Genomic DNA, 16,572 nt, shown 5'->3' with positions numbered 1-16,572 from the left:
GCCCATATAGGATCACTCAAATCTCCGTCGTAGTGAGATCCCTTGCCCGAATTATTGTCGCCAGATTATCATCTCATCAATCCCGCTCTTTCCAAGACGGACACTATGGTTGATAGAGCTAAACAACTGGCGTAGAACAACCTACAGATCTCCAACCGGTCTACGGACCGGCGGTGGATTTGTCTCACTTGCAGACTCACCCTGAGGCATCGATGAAGTCGTGGGTTTGATAGTGAGAGACATGACTGTTTCACGTAGTACTTTGCTAGCGGGGTTCGTAGAGGACGTGTCAAGCCCAATGAGAGATATTGGCCGGCCGTGGATGATCTCCCAACCATAACAATGCTAGGGTGTCCTGGTATACGGTCCACTCCAAAAGACTCCCTCCATCGATAATACTTGAGAGGAATTTGGAAGTATCAACCAACTGCTTGTCGATCTTAATGTACAGCCCAATAAGGGCCAGCAATGCCATGATGGTGACAAACAAAACAGCTATAATGAACAGAAGAGGAAGAGGGCAATCGTATCGTATCTCATCGGAGAGCCCGGGAATGAAAATCCGAAGTAGAAAGAGAAGACAGGAAAGACGGCCAGGTCAAGTCACGCTCGCTGAAAATAGTACTGAGATATCACCGGTGTGGTCGCCCTCAACTCAGTCCTCCTTCTTGTGGCCCACGCACTTGGACCACGCAGGCAGACCACAGCCCGCCCCGATAAACAAATACAGCAAGAAAACAACCACAATCCCGAGCATCACCATCAGCTTTATATTCTTCCACCACATTCGCCGTCGCAGACCACGGCTGCGGATCCGGAAATCGTGCGCACTCCCGCCCAGCCGATCGGTCTTATCAACCAGCAGATCAATCCGCTCGCCACGCTCAAGTACACGCTCAATATTCTCCGTCATGATATCGCGCACGCTATCAATCTCGCGCCGTGCAGAGGCGAGCGAGTCAGCCGGTGGGGCGGTGTTGTATGTTTGTAGGAGGGTGCGCAGCTCGGCATTGAAGGCGGCGCAGCCGTAGGCCGGGAGAGCAGAGTAGTCTGTGCTATTGGGTGCGTATGTGGACAAAAACTTGCGCTTCATTTCGAGGAGGTAGGCGAAGGGGATGCGGCGGCCTTGCTCGGCTGTTGCGACCACTACGAAGCTCAGGGGTGCGTAGGAGTTGGGCTCGCTGCTGCGGCTGCCATGCTCGTCGGCGGACGCGCCTGTTGGCGAGTCGGCAATGTAGTGGACGAACAGGCGTTCATGGGTGTAGGTGAGTTTTTGGGACTTGTCGTGAGAGATCTTGGGGAGGATGATGGATGCTAGGGACGAGGCCGCGCTGGATGAGGTGCCCGGGGAGGAGTGTTCGGCGAGGATGGTGGTTCGATGGGCTACGCAGGAGCTGAAAGTGACTTAGTTAGTCTGTTGATCGTTTATCTTGTGCCATAAGTAGACTTACTAGAGCAGGAAGCTCGGTGGCTTTGAGGACGAGGCCATGGTGATATGATGTCAGTGGCCTGTTGGGCGACGGGAGAACCCTGTGTTGATTGAGACGGGAGGGCGATGTTCAGGGATCTCTCAAGTTCAAAGAGAGTTTATCTTCTAGATAAAACCAGGAATACCACTCTGCCTGATGAGACCGTCAGGCTGTCTGAGTGAAAGAATGAAAGTGTTGGTGATGTTGCAGAAGCTCTTCGGCGGATCAGGTGGAGGGAGGATCATGTGATCGGTACTACTATATACTGTACTATACTATTTTGACCCAATAGAGTCCTTATTCGTGTATTAGTTATTTGTTTCTCGTCAATCATAGATCAAAATCATTAGACAGATTTCAGTGTTGTCCATCCACCAGCTCAAACCCAACATCCTCATCCTCATCCATATCGAAATCTCCAGCATCAGAGGCAGACCCGGCAGTCAAAGTGCTGTCACTGTCCAGCTCGAGCTCCTCCTCCGTATCCTCCATGGACCAATCCGACAGAATAGCATCGGCGTGATTCACAGCTGAGACATGAGCTTGTCCGCTGTCATTGGTCAACTCCATCGAGTCCATGGACATGACCTCTGAGACATGGCTATTCGTCGCCTCATGCGATGCCCGCTGGATCGTACTTCGCGAATCACTAGGATTGATCTCGCTGAACGAATCTTGGGTAGATGCGAGACTGCCGGTGTGCACGGCGGGCCCGGGCGTCGAGAACCCCCCCGTTTCCATATTGGGGATATCGTGGTCAGTGAAAACGCCGCCGGTTCCGTCATCATTGCCGCCCGCCCATAGTGGTAGGAATCGGTATTCGTTGTCCGTCAGGACGAAGAGGGTGTTCAAGTGCTTGAAGTCCGCAAGGGACATCTCCTCGGAGTACAGCATATCATACGCATACTTGTTCAAGTATTTGGAGACTTCGTCGAAGAAGACCCATAGTTCAAACTGATTGTGTTGTCTAGTCCACCCTTCGTCCGGTAGGAACTTCAGAACGGTGGGGTCGTTCATGGTCGACCCTGGCGTTTGGTTCTGGCGTAGGGTATTCGGGACTGGAAGATCAAAGGGGAAGAATGGGCTGACCTGAGAGCCGGTGGCATAGGCCCCCTCCGCAGCTGCATGGCTTGGTGCAGCAACGAACCCCGGACGCTGCAGATCTGTGACCAAACTCGTGGTCTGGCCGGCGTTCATCAGGGTTGGCCCTGGAGTTTCAGAGTTCCAGATCGAATCACCGCCCGTATCCGCCTGACTGGATCGATAGCCATGTCCCGGCCGGCGGAGATCTGTCACTAGATTCCACGTCGGCATAGCGGGAGGATTGGCATAGTTCGAACACGGAGTCTTAGTGGTTGACATATTGTCATAAGCGGCTTGCCAAGAAACAGCCTTGTTGAAATCCTTGACTCGTGACCAGACCTCGTCAATAGCAACGCGACGAATGCGCGCATATCCCTGGTCTCTGAACGCCGGTAGACCGTTGCCCAGATCACGAATCGAACGATGTCTTTGGAATTCCGGGTTAGTAAGTGATTGGTGCTCTGAATCCCCGCTCAAGGTGACACCGAGAAGGCGGCTCCAGAACGCCTTGCCCAAAATTCGTTGGAGGATATGTTGCCGTTTATATATCACCCCAGGGGCAAGGTGATCCATATCGCTGTAGGGGTCAAACGCTCCCTGTGTACCATGAGACTCCGATGGGATCACAGACGTTGTCCGCGCCGTGTCCCTCGCCTTGCGCAGTTCCGCGTATAATCTGCTCCGGACGTAGTCCTTCAACGTCAAAATGAGCACTAGCACGATATTTTGATCATCAGGCCATTGTCCGAGATGACTCGTAAGCTTCTGGAATTCAGCCAACCCGTTCATCCAGCTCATTTCTTCTCCGATCAAGTGAAGAAAGCGGTTGACGACATGGTCTGCAAAGCTCTTACTAGCGTACTCGATGCGTTGCACCTCGGTATCATCAAGTGAATCATGAATCCGGCTGCAGGCGAGGGTTTGGCACTGATTGCGATCCATGGGCTGCTGATTCGCCGCTCGAACCAGGTACAAAAGAGCCTCGTCCGCCACAAGCCCAACAAACGAATCACGGCACAGGCCAGCCGCTTGGAGTCCAAAGCCCACCCGGTATGCGGCCTCAGGGTGGAACTGGATGATGTTCGTGTTGGTCGAGTCGTAGAACCAAGAAACAAGGTGGTTACTTATGGCCGGCACCGTCAAGACGTCAAAAATCTTCGCCAGCCCATAGAAAGTCCAGATCTTGCACGGGGTGTCGATTTTTGGGTTTAGACCCTCCAAAACATGAAGGATGTGTTCGATTCCCTCGCGATGCCGATGGGGCGAGTATTCCACAGGTAAGCCAGACTTCTTGATTTGAGTCGCAAGAAAGTCGCTTATGGTGTTCTCGGGGGGATTAAGCGTCTTCGACAACTCGTCATCGTCGTTAGGCATCGACAACGGATCCAGCGGCTCTTCTTCGTTCTCCTCAGGCCAAGTTATTTCGTCTTTGCCCCCGACACATTCGGACGGCAGACTCCAGAGGGTCTTCTGCAGCGCCCAGGTGCGAATGGCCATCGGACACGACAGCTCCGTCATGAAGATAATCGCATCCTCATCCGCGTCAGGCGGGGTCAGATCGATCACATATTTGATGCCGTTGGGCAGTCTATCGGCCAACCCACGCCGCTTACGCACCTGGGCTTGATAGCGCGGCTGAATGGCCCTCTTGAAGAAGGTCGAGCCCGAACTCAGCAGCTTCTCGCTGTGAACGCGGTGGGGGGTTGTCTGGCCTGAGGAAGTCCATGTGGTATTGTCCACATCTTGTGGGGGAGGGTCAATATACACCAGCGTGTCGGCGCCGTCGAGCAGCAGCAACGGCAGAACGTTGGCCAACGGGGCTGGACGATTCGTAAAACTATGGGGTGTAGTTGGAGAACGGAATGTCTGGGGCGACTGTTGCTGGTTCTGCTCCTGCTGCTGCGCCTGTCCCAGCGCCTGTCCCTCTGCCGGTGTCATGTCGAAGTACCGCTGGAGGTGCTCATCGGTGGCTACGAGGGGTGGTTCCGAGGACATGTTTGGGAGATGGAGAAGAAGCAAAGCAGGAGAGTGAGTGGCGACCTAGCCAGGGCCAATCAGGCGCACGGCCAGCCTGCATTGTTCAGGCGAAGTAAGCAGTGAGGCTGAAGCATTCACTCACAGATGTTCTGGGTACCTGAGTGTGGCACTGCGACGGGTGGCGGTTGTAGGTACCTGGTACCTGCCCGCGAAGTGGGGCTCTGTCCGTTGGTCCTCTGATCTATGTGAAGTATGTATTGTATGTCCTTCCCATGGCTCGGATGTCCATGGATCACTACCTGAGGTAGGCAGGCTATCAGAATGCGCTCATAGGGATGTAATTCCCGCCAGATCACGGTAAATATCTCCCTCCCCTTCTATTTCTCCTGAACAACAACTCCATCATTGACCCGGAACAGACAGACATACTCAAATCTATATCTACAGAATGGCCGTCGTGACAGGGGATATACACCGGAGTCGCGGGGCAGCGATGAAGTGCGCATGCTTCAAACATCGGTTTCCATTCAACTCTCTAACCCATGTCCCAGATCCCGCAACATCGCCATCCTCAGTATCGTCGGCGTCATCGGAGGCACATGGCTGCTCTTCCGGATGATGGCCCCTCAGAAAGGAGCGTACGTCACTAGCAATGAGGAAATGGAGGCCTTCCGGGGAGGTGACTCGTTGCAGACCGACACGGGCAACAAGACGGCCAAGCCGCCGCGGAAGGGGTACTCGGTGCCGCGGGGGTCGGTGTGAGGATCGTTTTGCATTGGAGGAGGCCTGGTAGTCGTGTATGGACAGCTTGTGCAATATGTACTATGCAACGGGGAAATGCCAAAACAAATTCCATGCGCTATGCATCAAACCGGAAAGAAAGCCACACCTGTAGACTTGTACAAAAGCCCGAGGCCGAAACGAAGGGACGGAGGGAGGGAAAGAACTAGTTAGACGCCCGTGTCGCATTGTCGGGCGCATTTAGTTCCCCGGATGGACGTCCATCATTGCCCGCTGGATTGTCCTGAGACGTCTGCGAGCGTTTCTTCTGCTCCTTTCGGTCACCGCGCTTCTTTCGCTCACGGGTGGCAGGCTGGATTTCATCCGTTCGACTCCGGCTGCGACTAGATCCGCCGCGACGGAGATCTTTGACCTCTTTGATAACCTCACGGAATCCTTCTTCGATGTTGTTCATGCGAGCCAGGACCAGTTTGCTGAGCATATCTTGTGGCTGGCTGAACATGTCGGAGCGACGCAGGCCTCCTGTCGCAAGGGGAAGATTCGTATTGAAGCTGGAGGGCAAAATGCCGGCAAACCCACCAGCCACTGCTTTGTTGTCGCCGAGGTCTGATCCTAGGTCGAACAGGAGGGGGGCTCGGGGTCGTGCCGTTGCTGGACGATTGGGGAGATAAAGATGTTCCATAGCGGGGACGGAGATCGGGCTGAGTCCCTGCGAGACATGTCGAACCCGGCCTGCACCCCCCGGCTGTCTCTTCATGGTGCCTCGATCGAGAGAAGTAGAAGTCAGGGGAACTGGATCGTCGTCTGACGAATCGACGTTGGGGTGTGGAGGTATCATCTCACCATCAATCTTCTCATCCGCCGACTCCATGGGATTGTAGAGCATGGTGACGCCAGAGACAGTTCGCTGGTGCCTGGGACGTCGGTTAGGGCTGTTCCGGCGAGATGCCAATCGGGAAGTGGATGGTCGAGAGGTGTAAAATTTCAGATTGGGTTTCGCAGTGCTCTCAACTGGCTGGGCATCGTCGCCAACGGCCTTCTTAGTCGAGGGCTGATCATCATGCGAATCCCCATCCTCGCTGGTGAGTTCATCATCTCCTTCCATGTCGGTGTGCTGAGAAGGCTCCCGCGCCTTTGTGGGTGATCGAAGCCCTCTGGGACGCCGAGGCTGGAACGCCGGGCTGTCAAAATGGCTAATTCTTTCTTCAGGGTTAGAGGCCACTGAGTGGGTCGTTTCGGTGAAATTTCGAGGTCTGGTTAATGTGTTTCGGCGCAAGGGGAACCTGAATCGTCGAGGGAACATCTCGAGTCGATCCACCTCTGAAGGATCCTGCTCGTCCGGAGGATGAACAGGCCCCGAGCCCATTTCGTGTATCCAGTCCTTGATCACACTGCTGCTCCGATTCCCATGGAGTGTGCCCGGACGATGACGGACCTGACTATCTCCGAAATTTTCGCGGAACACTTCCTCTAGCGCCTGGTCCTTGTGATATGTCGCCACTGATGGTTCACGAACTAGACGCGGAGCCCTGGTGCTGAACGCGCGGAATCGCCGAGGCTGCCAGTTGTGGGCGAGACCGGCTGCTTCTGCGCGTGGTGTGGCCTCGATCAGGTCCATTGGCTCGACTGCGCGCGCGGTGAGAATGGTTTTCTCATAAAAACAGATGGTAAACAGAATCGGCAAGTGTGTGATCTTGATGATGGTTCTGTTGAGCCGAATGAACTGGCGGAAAGGCATCAGATATCGGAACGGCGCCACAAGCCAGGCGATAATATTTGTGGGAGCCACATAAGAGAAAAGCGCGTCTGATTTCACCATCGAGATCGTGTTGACGGCGAAGAGAAACTGGTGCTCCTGATTGGCATTTTGAACGATCCTCATGAACGAGTTCGTAAGCACGGTGATGAGGATGGTGACCACCACGAAGTGACAGATGAAGAGAAAGACGGTCAAAATGGTCTTGCCCAAGAAGTTGTACTCATCCCACATCGACCACGCGGTGGGTGTAAACCCCATCAACATCTGGAACAAGCCGTACGCGATCTCACTGGGAGAGTGATTGTCCCCAAAGGACAGGAATGCGAAGAAAAATCCGCTGCATGCGACAACAATCAGCACAAACACGGCGATCAAATCAGATGCCATAATGCGAAAAGCAATCAGCAACTGAGAGAAATAGCGATAGTGGTCCAAGATGGAGAAAAGTCGAGGAAACAACAGTACTGCACAGGCTGCAAGAACGTCGTAGGCTAGGTCGGACAGTCTCATCCCATCCGGACCAGGCAAAATGGCGCCGCAGATCCGAAGGCAGTAATAGCAGAAAAGAAGCAGCAAAATCCCCAGGTCGAACAAGTTCCAAAAGCTCATCAAGTAGAGACTAAAGCCCTGCTCATTGAAACCAACAATCTCATCCAGCATGAATCCTGCACTCCAGAGCCAGAAGACAATCTCCAGCGACGTGATCTGCCCACTGTGCTGTTGTAACACCGCCAGGAACAGTCCAAGAAGCACGGCGAAAGACAGAGTGGAGAGGAACTGCCGGTAGCGCGGGACTCTCAGTCGCGAAAGCTTGAACAGCGACGCATCTCGAGGGTTGTACAGAGTCACTGAGCGCCGGAAGGAGCCCGTCCGAGAATCTAGTGTCGAGTCACCATTGTGGTCCGCGGCTGTCCCATAGTTGTGTCCCTCTGTGGAAGTCCATTTTACTCGACGGTGTAGATTATCAGCAGCCGAATGGAAGACAATCGTTCCGGCCCATATGGCCTCCAATTGCTGTACCACCACCGGATGAGCCAGAAACCGTTTTGCCTGGGCACGAATGGCCACCTCGAGACAGGATACTCGCCCAGCTCCCGCCAATCGCTTGCGCCGAGGACCCTGAGGCAATCCCGGAGCCGGATCCTGGCCTTGTAGGGGATAAAACTCGTAGGAGAGGGCGTCGATCAATTCGCGGGTAGTGTAGTCCTTCAACAACTTGATTGCAAGCAGTTCGCTCACCATTGCTCGAGTCTGGCTGGTTCCACTGTTTTCTGGATGGAGGTGAACCTCCTTCTGGAACTGCAGGCAGTTGGCCATCAACGCATAGAGGGTCGCGCGTGAAAAGTGGTCGGTCATGATCTGCTGCTGGATGGGCTTGACCAGGAACTGCGAGACCTGGGGCGAGCGCAGTTGCTCCCATGACAGCGTGGTCTCGCAGCGGGCGGCAATCAATGGACGGATGGCAAGAGTGATGTCGTACACCGGCAGGGCATCTAAACACCGTCACTGGTCAATTCACGCTGTTGGCCGGGATCGGCATGCGGCCCTACCCAGATGTGATGCGGAGAAGATGGGCAAGAGCGGTGTCGATTCGAGCAGGCCATCTTCTTCTTCTCCCTCCTCTTCTTCTGGCTCCTCCTCCTCCTCAATCCAGGTGTCCTCCAGGTTCTCGTTCGCATCATTGAGCTCTGGCACGTCGCGGAGTCCGATTCGGCGGTAACGTCGCGTGATCCTCGGTCGGGTGGCAGCTCGAAGCCATGGTGAAGTTTCTCTGGTCGCGTGAGGGGGTGACAACGGCGAGTTTTCCGACTGCCGGTGCGGTCCCTTGGGACGGAGCAGGGAGGCTAGCATAGACATCGCAGGTGCTTTAATGCTGCCTGGCCGAAGTCCTCGGGGAAGGCGGAGATTCAGAGCATGGCAGCTGAGAACCCGTCTAGGGACGCGTCAAGGGACACCAGAATGAAGAGGGAAGAGAGCAGTGGAGAGGTGGGAAGAGGAGAAGGCGCAGGGCAGGTGATCAGAGTTAGTTAAGCAGTTAGTGTTGGATCTAGACTGGGATCGGCATCCCCACTAGAAGTAGGTACTTCCCAGTAGGATTAGTCGTGGTATACATGATGAGGCAGGAGGAAGTTATTTGATGAATGAAGAGTGGGTATGATTTGATCAGACTGGTATATATTTGTCTCGCTAGGATGAGCGCCGTGCTCGTTGTGGCGGTCCCGTGAGGAGGGCCACCACCGGGCTATCAGCTTGCACCCTGTGCAGAATTGGGCCCAGCCCTAGCTGACCTGCATTATCAGATGGTCGGACTGGTCGGGCTCAACTGGACAACAAAAACTCCCGGCCTCACCGCACCACTCACCGCCTCCGGGTTCGGCCATGACAGTGGAGTTCCCGCTCAAAAATTTTCTTTCTTTTTTTTCTGCATCTCAGCTTTGGAGCTGTGCAGTTCTGGTTTTTTCCCCATTATTCTGTCTTTTTGATTTTCTTTTGGTCACAATTGCAAAAGGTGGTGTGTAGAGTGACTGCATACTCTCCCAACTTCTCGTCCCTGAGAGGACTTGTCCCCTCGCTGCCCGCTTGCGATGTCGCAGCCCACCCACGAGGAGTCGGCGCTGCCTACGAGCCCTCTGTCTGGTGGCCTGGTGGCCTTGCCCATCAGCAAGGATCTGCAGCCACTGCCCTCTATGGACTCCGTCAATGGTGCGGTGATCCCGCCGGCCTCGATCCCCATTCGCGGTGGCTGTGATCGCCGGACGGCGCTCGAGCTCGAGGACGGCACCGTGTACCAAGGCTACAACTTTGGTGCCGAGAAGGGCATTGCCGGCGAATTGGTCTTCCAAACCGGTATGGTCGGCTACCCGGAGTCCATCACCGACCCCTCCTACCGCGGCCAGATCCTAGTCGTCACCTTCCCGCTGGTGGGCAACTATGGTGTGCCCGCACGAGACCAGATGGACGAGCTTCTCAAGACCCTGCCGAAGCATTTCGAGTCCAGCCAGATCCATGTCGCCGGTTTAGTGGTGGCCACCTACGCTGGTGAGGACTACTCGCACTTCCTCGCACAATCTTCGCTGGGCCAGTGGCTGAAGGAGCAGGGTGTGCCGGCCATGCACGGCGTCGACACTCGTGCTCTGACCAAGCGCATCCGTACGAAGGGTAGCATGCTGGGTCGAATGCTCCTCCAGAAGCCTGGCGCCATTCCCGATGCTCTGGACCACGCTACCTGGAAATCGCACTTTGAGGAAATTGAGTGGGTGGATCCAAACACAAAGAACCTGGTAAACGAGGGTGAGTGATGTGAGACAAGTTACCGCAACGAGTTCATAGTCTGACGTGTCTGGTCCCTACAGTTTCGATCCGTGAGCCCCGTCTCTTCTCCCCCTCCCGAGAACGTTGCCCTCAAACACCCCTCGGGTCGTCCCGTTCGCGTCCTGTGCTTGGATGTCGGTTTGAAATACAACCAATTGCGCTGCCTTCTCGCCCGTGGGGTCGAGGTCATGGTTGTGCCATGGGACTACGACTTCCCAACGCTCGCTGGAAAGGACTATGACGGTCTGTTCGTGTCCAACGGTCCCGGCGACCCTGCAACATTGTCGATCACCACCAGCAACCTATCCAAGGTCATGGCAGAAAATCGGGTGCCCGTTTTTGGTATCTGTCTAGGTCACCAGTTGATTGCTCGCTCGGTCGGTGCCCAAACCACCAAGATGAAGTTTGGTAACCGCGGTCACAACATCCCCTGCACGAGCATGATCTCCGGCAAGTGCCACATCACCTCTCAGAACCACGGTTTCGCTGTCGATGCTTCCAGCCTGCCCGGTGACTGGGAGGAGCTTTTCGTCAACGCCAACGATGGCAGTAACGAGGGTATCCGGCACGTCAGCCGTCCTTACTTCAGTGTTCAGTTCCATCCCGAGAGTACTCCCGGTCCTCGGGATACCGAGTATCTTTTCGATGTCTTCATCAACACCATCCAAAACACCCTGATATCTTCCGAGGCCCTCAACAAGCCCGTTGCTTTCCCCGGTGGCGCAAAGGCCGACAACATCAAGGCCGCTCCTAGAGTGTCCGTGAAGAAGGTCCTCGTCTTGGGCAGCGGTGGTCTGAGCATTGGACAAGCCGGAGAGTTTGATTACTCTGGTAGTCAAGCCATCAAGGCACTGAAGGAGGAAGGCATCTACACGATCTTGATCAACCCGAACATTGCCACCATTCAGACCTCCAAGGGTCTGGCCGACAAGGTCTATTTCCTTCCTGTCAACGCCGACTTTGTCCGCAAGGTGATCAAGCACGAGCGCCCGGATGCCATCTACTGTACCTTCGGTGGCCAGACTGCCCTGCAGGTTGGTATCCAGCTCAAGGATGAATTTGAAGGTCTTGGCGTCAAGGTCCTGGGTACCCCGATCGACACAATCATCACCACCGAGGATCGTGAGTTGTTCGCTCGCAGCATGGATTCCATCAATGAGAAGTGTGCCAAGTCTGCTTCTGCTTCGACTCTGGAGGAATCGCTCCAAGCGGTTGAGAACATTGGCTTCCCCGTCATTGTACGTGCGGCCTATGCGTTGGGTGGTCTCGGCAGTGGTTTCGCCGAGAACATGGACCAACTGAAGGAACTCTGCACCAAGGCTCTGGCCGTCAGCCCACAAGTGCTCATTGAGCGGAGTATGAAGGGTTGGAAGGAGATTGAGTACGAGGTCGTGCGTGATGCTCAGGACAACTGCATTACGGTTTGCAACATGGAAAACTTCGATCCCCTCGGTATTCATACCGGTGACTCCATTGTTGTGGCTCCTTCTCAGACCCTCTCCGACGAGGACTATAATATGTTGCGGACGACCGCCGTCAATGTCATCCGTCATCTGGGCGTGGTCGGTGAATGCAACATCCAGTACGCCCTCAACCCGTTCTCGAAGGAGTACTGCATCATTGAGGTTAATGCTCGTCTGTCTCGTTCTTCGGCTCTTGCCTCCAAGGCTACCGGATATCCGCTCGCTTTCATCGCCGCCAAGTTGGGTCTGGGTATTCCCCTCAACGAGATCAAGAACTCTGTCACCAAGAGCACCTGCGCCTGCTTCGAACCATCGCTCGACTACTGCGTGGTGAAGATCCCCCGCTGGGACCTAAAGAAGTTTACCCGCGTCTCGACCCAGCTGGGCTCGTCCATGAAGAGTGTTGGTGAAGTCATGAGCATTGGTCGAACTTTCGAAGAAGCCATCCAAAAGGCCATTCGATCGGTGGATTTCCACAACCTTGGTTTCAACGAGACGAACGCCCTCATGTCCATCAAGGGCGAGCTGCAGACTCCCTCCGATCAGCGCCTGTTTGCCATCGCCAATGCCATGGCCGCCGGGTACAGTGTTGATGATATCTGGAAGTTGACCAACATTGACAAGTGGTTCCTTTCGCGTCTCAAGGGCCTCAGCGACTTCGGCAAGTCTATGACTTGCTACAATGCCACTTCTGTCCCTCTGCCCATGGTTCGCCAGGCCAAACAGCTGGGTTTCTCTGACCGTCAGCTCGCCAAGTTCCTGAGTTCCAACGAACTTGCGGTGCGCCGCATGCGTGTGGAAGGCGGCATCATCCCCATTGTCAAGCAGATTGATACCGTTGCGGCCGAGTTCCCGGCAGTGACCAACTACCTGTACCTCACTTACAATGCCTCCGAGCACGATCTGACCTTCAACGACCACGGTATCATGGTGTTGGGATCTGGTGTCTATCGCATTGGTTCTTCGGTCGAATTTGATTGGTGTTCTGTGCGCACCATCCGCACCCTTCGCGAGCAGGGCCACAAGACGATCATGGTTAACTACAACCCGGAAACTGTTAGTACCGACTACGACGAGGCTGATCGTCTCTACTTCGAGAACATCAACCTGGAAACTGTCCTCGACATCTACCAGCTCGAGTCTTCCAGCGGCGTGGTCATGTCTATGGGTGGTCAGACCCCGAATAACATTGCCCTGCCTCTGCATAGGCTCAATGTCAACATCTTGGGTACTTCTCCCGAGATGATTGATGGCGCTGAGAATCGATACAAGTTCTCTCGCATGTTGGATCGCATCGGTGTGGACCAGCCTGCTTGGAAGGAGCTGACCAGCATTGATGAGGCCCGCGAGTTCTGTGACAAGGTCAGCTACCCAGTGCTGGTGCGGCCCTCATATGTGCTTTCTGGTGCTGCCATGAACACTGTCTACTCAGAGCATGACTTGGAGAGTTACCTCAACCAGGCTGTGGATGTCTCACGAGAGCACCCGGTCGTCATCACCAAGTACATTGAGAACGCCAAGGAGATTGAGATGGATGCTGTTGCCCGCAATGGTGTCATGGTTGGCCACTTCATTTCAGAGCACGTTGAGAACGCCGGTGTGCACTCAGGTGATGCCACTCTCATCCTGCCCCCGCAGGACTTGAGCCCGGAGACTGTGCGTCGCATTGTGGAAGCAACCCGCCAGATCGGTAATGCGCTCAATGTCACCGGTCCTTACAACATCCAGTTTATCGCCAAGGATAACGACATCAAGGTCATTGAGTGCAATGTCCGCGCCTCCCGGTCTTTCCCCTTCGTGTCCAAGGTCATGGGCGTTGATCTGATCGAGATGGCCACCAAGGCCATGATCGGCATCCCCTTCCAGGAATACCCGCCTGTGAACATCCCCAAGGACTACGTGGGTGTCAAGGTCCCGCAATTCTCCTTCTCGCGTCTCTCAGGTGCCGACCCCGTGCTGGGTGTTGAGATGGCCTCGACCGGTGAAGTCGCTTCGTTCGGCCGGGACAAGTATGAAGCGTACCTCAAGGCGCTCTTGTCTACTGGTTTCCGTCTGCCTAAGAAGAACATTCTGTTTTCCATTGGTTCCTACAAGGAGAAGCTCGAGATGTTGCCGTCAATTCAGAAGCTTTCTGAGATTGGCTACAACCTGTTTGCCACTTCCGGAACCGCGGACTTCCTGAAGGAGAACGGCGTGTCTGTCAAGTACCTGGAGATCTTGCCTGGCGAGGAAGAAGACATCAAGTCGGAGTACTCGCTCACTCAGCATCTGTCCAACAACCTGATTGACCTGTATATCAACCTGCCGTCCAGCAACCGCTTCCGACGCCCGGCAAACTACATGTCCAAGGGTTACCGTACCCGTCGCATGGCGGTGGACTACCAGACTCCTCTGGTCACCAACGTGAAGAACGCGAAGATCCTCATCGAGGCCATTGCCCGCCACTACCCTCTCAACATCCAGACTTCCGACTTCCAGACCAGCCACCGTACAGTGGTACTGCCAGGTTTGATCAACATCGCTGCTTTCGTGCCTGGCCTTGCCATCTCTGGCTCCAAGGACTTTGAGACCGTTACCAAGGCTTCCATTGCTGCTGGCTTCACCATGGTTCGTGTGATGCCGGTGGGCGTGGACAGCTCGGTCACCGAAGCTCGTGATCTCAAGATTGCCCAGCAGAACGCGGAGAACTCGTACTGCGACTTTAACTTCTCCGTTGCTGCCACGGCTACCAATTCGGACCAGATCACCCTGATGACTGGAGAGGTTGGCTCTTTGTTCATTCCGTTCAACCACCTGTCGGGCAACATCAACAAGGTCGCGACCGTCACCAACCACTTCAGTGCCTGGCCCTCGAGCAAGCCTTTGATTACCGACGCCAAGGGCACCGACCTTGCCTCGATTCTGTTGTTGGCTAGTCTCCACAGCCGCAACATTCACGTCATGAGCGTGACCTCCAAGGAGGACATTAGTCTCATTGCTCTAAGCAAGGAGAAGGGCCTCAAGGTGTCATGCGATGTCTCCATCTTCTGTCTCTTCCTTTCCCGGAACGACTTCCCGGCCTCTAGCTTCCTGCCGTCGGCTGAGGACCAGAAGGCGCTGTGGGACCATTTGAGCACCATCGATGTCTTCTCGATTGGCAGCATTCCGTTCCAGCTGGCTGGTAAGGAGGCATCGCGTGTGGCGGGTGTTGCCGAGTCTCTCCCTCTGCTGTTCACTGCTGTCTCGGAGGGCCGCTTGACCGTGGAAGACATCGTTGCGCGTCTCTACGATAATCCGAAGCGGATCTTCGAGCTGCACGACCAGGCCGATACTTCGCTGGAGATTGAGGTTGACCGCCCGTACGTGTTCCAGACCCCTCAGTCTTGGTCTCCATTCAACGGCAAGACGATGCGTGGCTCCGTCCAGCGGGTCATCTTCCAGGGTAAAACTTCTTGTCTCGATGGCGAGATCTCCCTAAATTCCGCCAAGGGTACGGACATGTCCTCTCACCGTATCATTCCGTCGTCTCCGGTGCAGAAGCCCTCAACCCCTGTTCCGCACGCCCGCCCTGAGAGCGCCCTTGACCGACAGCTGTCCGTCTCTGGTACTCCTGGTCGTGCTGCTCGCAAGGCCTTGGACAGCGCCGTGCCTCCTATTGGCGAACTGGGTCCGCCACTGTATCCCGCGACCTCCCAGGTCTCGTCCTCACTGTGGGAGATGCTCTCACGGTCTCCCTTCCGACAGAAGCATGTGCTGTCTGTGAACCAGTTTACTCGCGCAGACCTACACCTGCTGTTCACTGTCGCTCAGGAGATGCGTCTTGGTGTGCAGCGCCATGGTGTACTTGACATTCTGAAGGGCCGTGTGCTGTGCACGCTCTTTTACGAACCCTCGACTCGCACCTCGGCGTCGTTCGATGCGGCCATGCAGCGCCTGGGTGGCCGTACCATCCCGATCTCGACGGAGCACTCTTCCACCCAGAAGGGCGAGACCCTGCAGGACACCATCCGCACACTCGGCTGCTACAGTGATGCCGTTGTTCTGCGCCACCCCAGCGCGAACAGCACTGAGATTGCGGCCAAGTTCTCCCAAGTCCCGATCATCAACGGCGGCAACGGATCCGTCGAGCACCCGACTCAGGCCTTCCTGGACCTGTTCACCATTCGTGAGGAGCTCGGCACTGTTACCGGTCTCACAATCACCTTCACTGGTGACCTTCGGTACGGCCGCACCGTGCACTCGCTGATCAAGCTGCTCCAGTTCTACGACGTGCGTGTACAGCTCGTTGCCCCCAAGGACTTGGCTCTGCCGGATGAGGTGCGCCAGCAGATCGTTGCCTCCGGCCAACTGGCCCTCGAGTCTGAGGAGCTGACTCCGGAAATCATGGCTCGCTCTGATGTTCTGTACTCGACTCGTGTGCAGAAGGAGCGCTTCGCCGACCTGGCTCAGTACGAGCGTCTCAAGAACAGCTTCGTCATCGACAACGCGCTGCTCAAGCACGCCAAGAGCCATATGGTGGTTATGCACCCGCTTCCACGCAATGCTGAGGTTGCCGAGGAGGTGGACTTTGATCAACGGGCGGCCTACTTCCGCCAGGTATGTTACGCTCCCTTTTTCCTTTTTTCGGCGATATGCTAACGATGATTTTAGATGCGATATGGACTCTACTGCCGCATGGCTCTGTTGGCCCTAGTCATGACGCCTTAAACGAGCGATCCTGGCCATTCCTCTTTTTTAATGCCTTGGGGAAAAAGATCTTTAAAAGTGCACATTACCATTGCGATGCCTC

At 55.2% G+C, this 16,572-nt stretch overlaps 5 protein-coding genes across 5 annotated transcripts; 2 read left to right on the top strand and 3 right to left on the bottom strand.

Moving 5' to 3' along the window:
- Window positions 1-655: 655 nt before the first annotated feature.
- On the bottom strand, window positions 656-1,489 carry PFLUO_LOCUS7343 (uncharacterized protein; the record flags this gene model as incomplete). Its single annotated transcript, XM_073784976.1, has 2 exons — window positions 656-1,394; window positions 1,452-1,489. 2 exons carry the CDS (start codon window positions 1,487-1,489, stop codon window positions 656-658), a joined length of 777 nt encoding a protein of 258 aa, XP_073641378.1.
- A 337-nt stretch (window positions 1,490-1,826) lies between these two features.
- Window positions 1,827-4,547, bottom strand: PFLUO_LOCUS7342 (uncharacterized protein; the record flags this gene model as incomplete). Its single annotated transcript, XM_073784975.1, has 1 exon — window positions 1,827-4,547. One exon carries the CDS (start codon window positions 4,545-4,547, stop codon window positions 1,827-1,829), a length of 2,721 nt encoding a protein of 906 aa, XP_073641377.1.
- Window positions 4,548-4,977: 430 nt separating this feature from the next.
- PFLUO_LOCUS7341 (uncharacterized protein) lies at window positions 4,978-5,291 on the top strand (the record flags this gene model as incomplete). Its single annotated transcript, XM_073784974.1, has 2 exons — window positions 4,978-5,027; window positions 5,081-5,291. The coding sequence occupies 2 exons, from the start codon at window positions 4,978-4,980 to the stop codon at window positions 5,289-5,291; spliced, it is 261 nt and encodes an 86-aa protein (XP_073641376.1).
- Window positions 5,292-5,475: 184 nt separating this feature from the next.
- On the bottom strand, window positions 5,476-8,886 carry PFLUO_LOCUS7340 (uncharacterized protein; the record flags this gene model as incomplete). The annotated part of the gene is made up of 2 exons (XM_073784973.1): window positions 5,476-8,522; window positions 8,580-8,886. 2 exons carry the CDS (start codon window positions 8,884-8,886, stop codon window positions 5,476-5,478), a joined length of 3,354 nt encoding a protein of 1,117 aa, XP_073641375.1.
- A 728-nt stretch (window positions 8,887-9,614) lies between these two features.
- PFLUO_LOCUS7339 (Carbamoyl-phosphate synthase) lies at window positions 9,615-16,490 on the top strand (the record flags this gene model as incomplete). Its single annotated transcript, XM_073784972.1, has 3 exons — window positions 9,615-10,310; window positions 10,383-16,379; window positions 16,434-16,490. 3 exons carry the CDS (start codon window positions 9,615-9,617, stop codon window positions 16,488-16,490), a joined length of 6,750 nt encoding a protein of 2,249 aa, XP_073641374.1.
- Between the last annotated feature and the right edge of the window lie 82 nt (window positions 16,491-16,572).

This window comes from Penicillium psychrofluorescens (assembly GCF_964197705.1).
Source record: "Penicillium psychrofluorescens genome assembly, chromosome: 5".
NCBI classification, from domain to species: Eukaryota; Fungi; Ascomycota; class Eurotiomycetes; order Eurotiales; family Aspergillaceae; genus Penicillium; species Penicillium psychrofluorescens.
The sequence above is the reverse complement of the archived record's forward strand: the minus strand, read 5'-3'. Positions and strand labels throughout refer to the sequence as shown.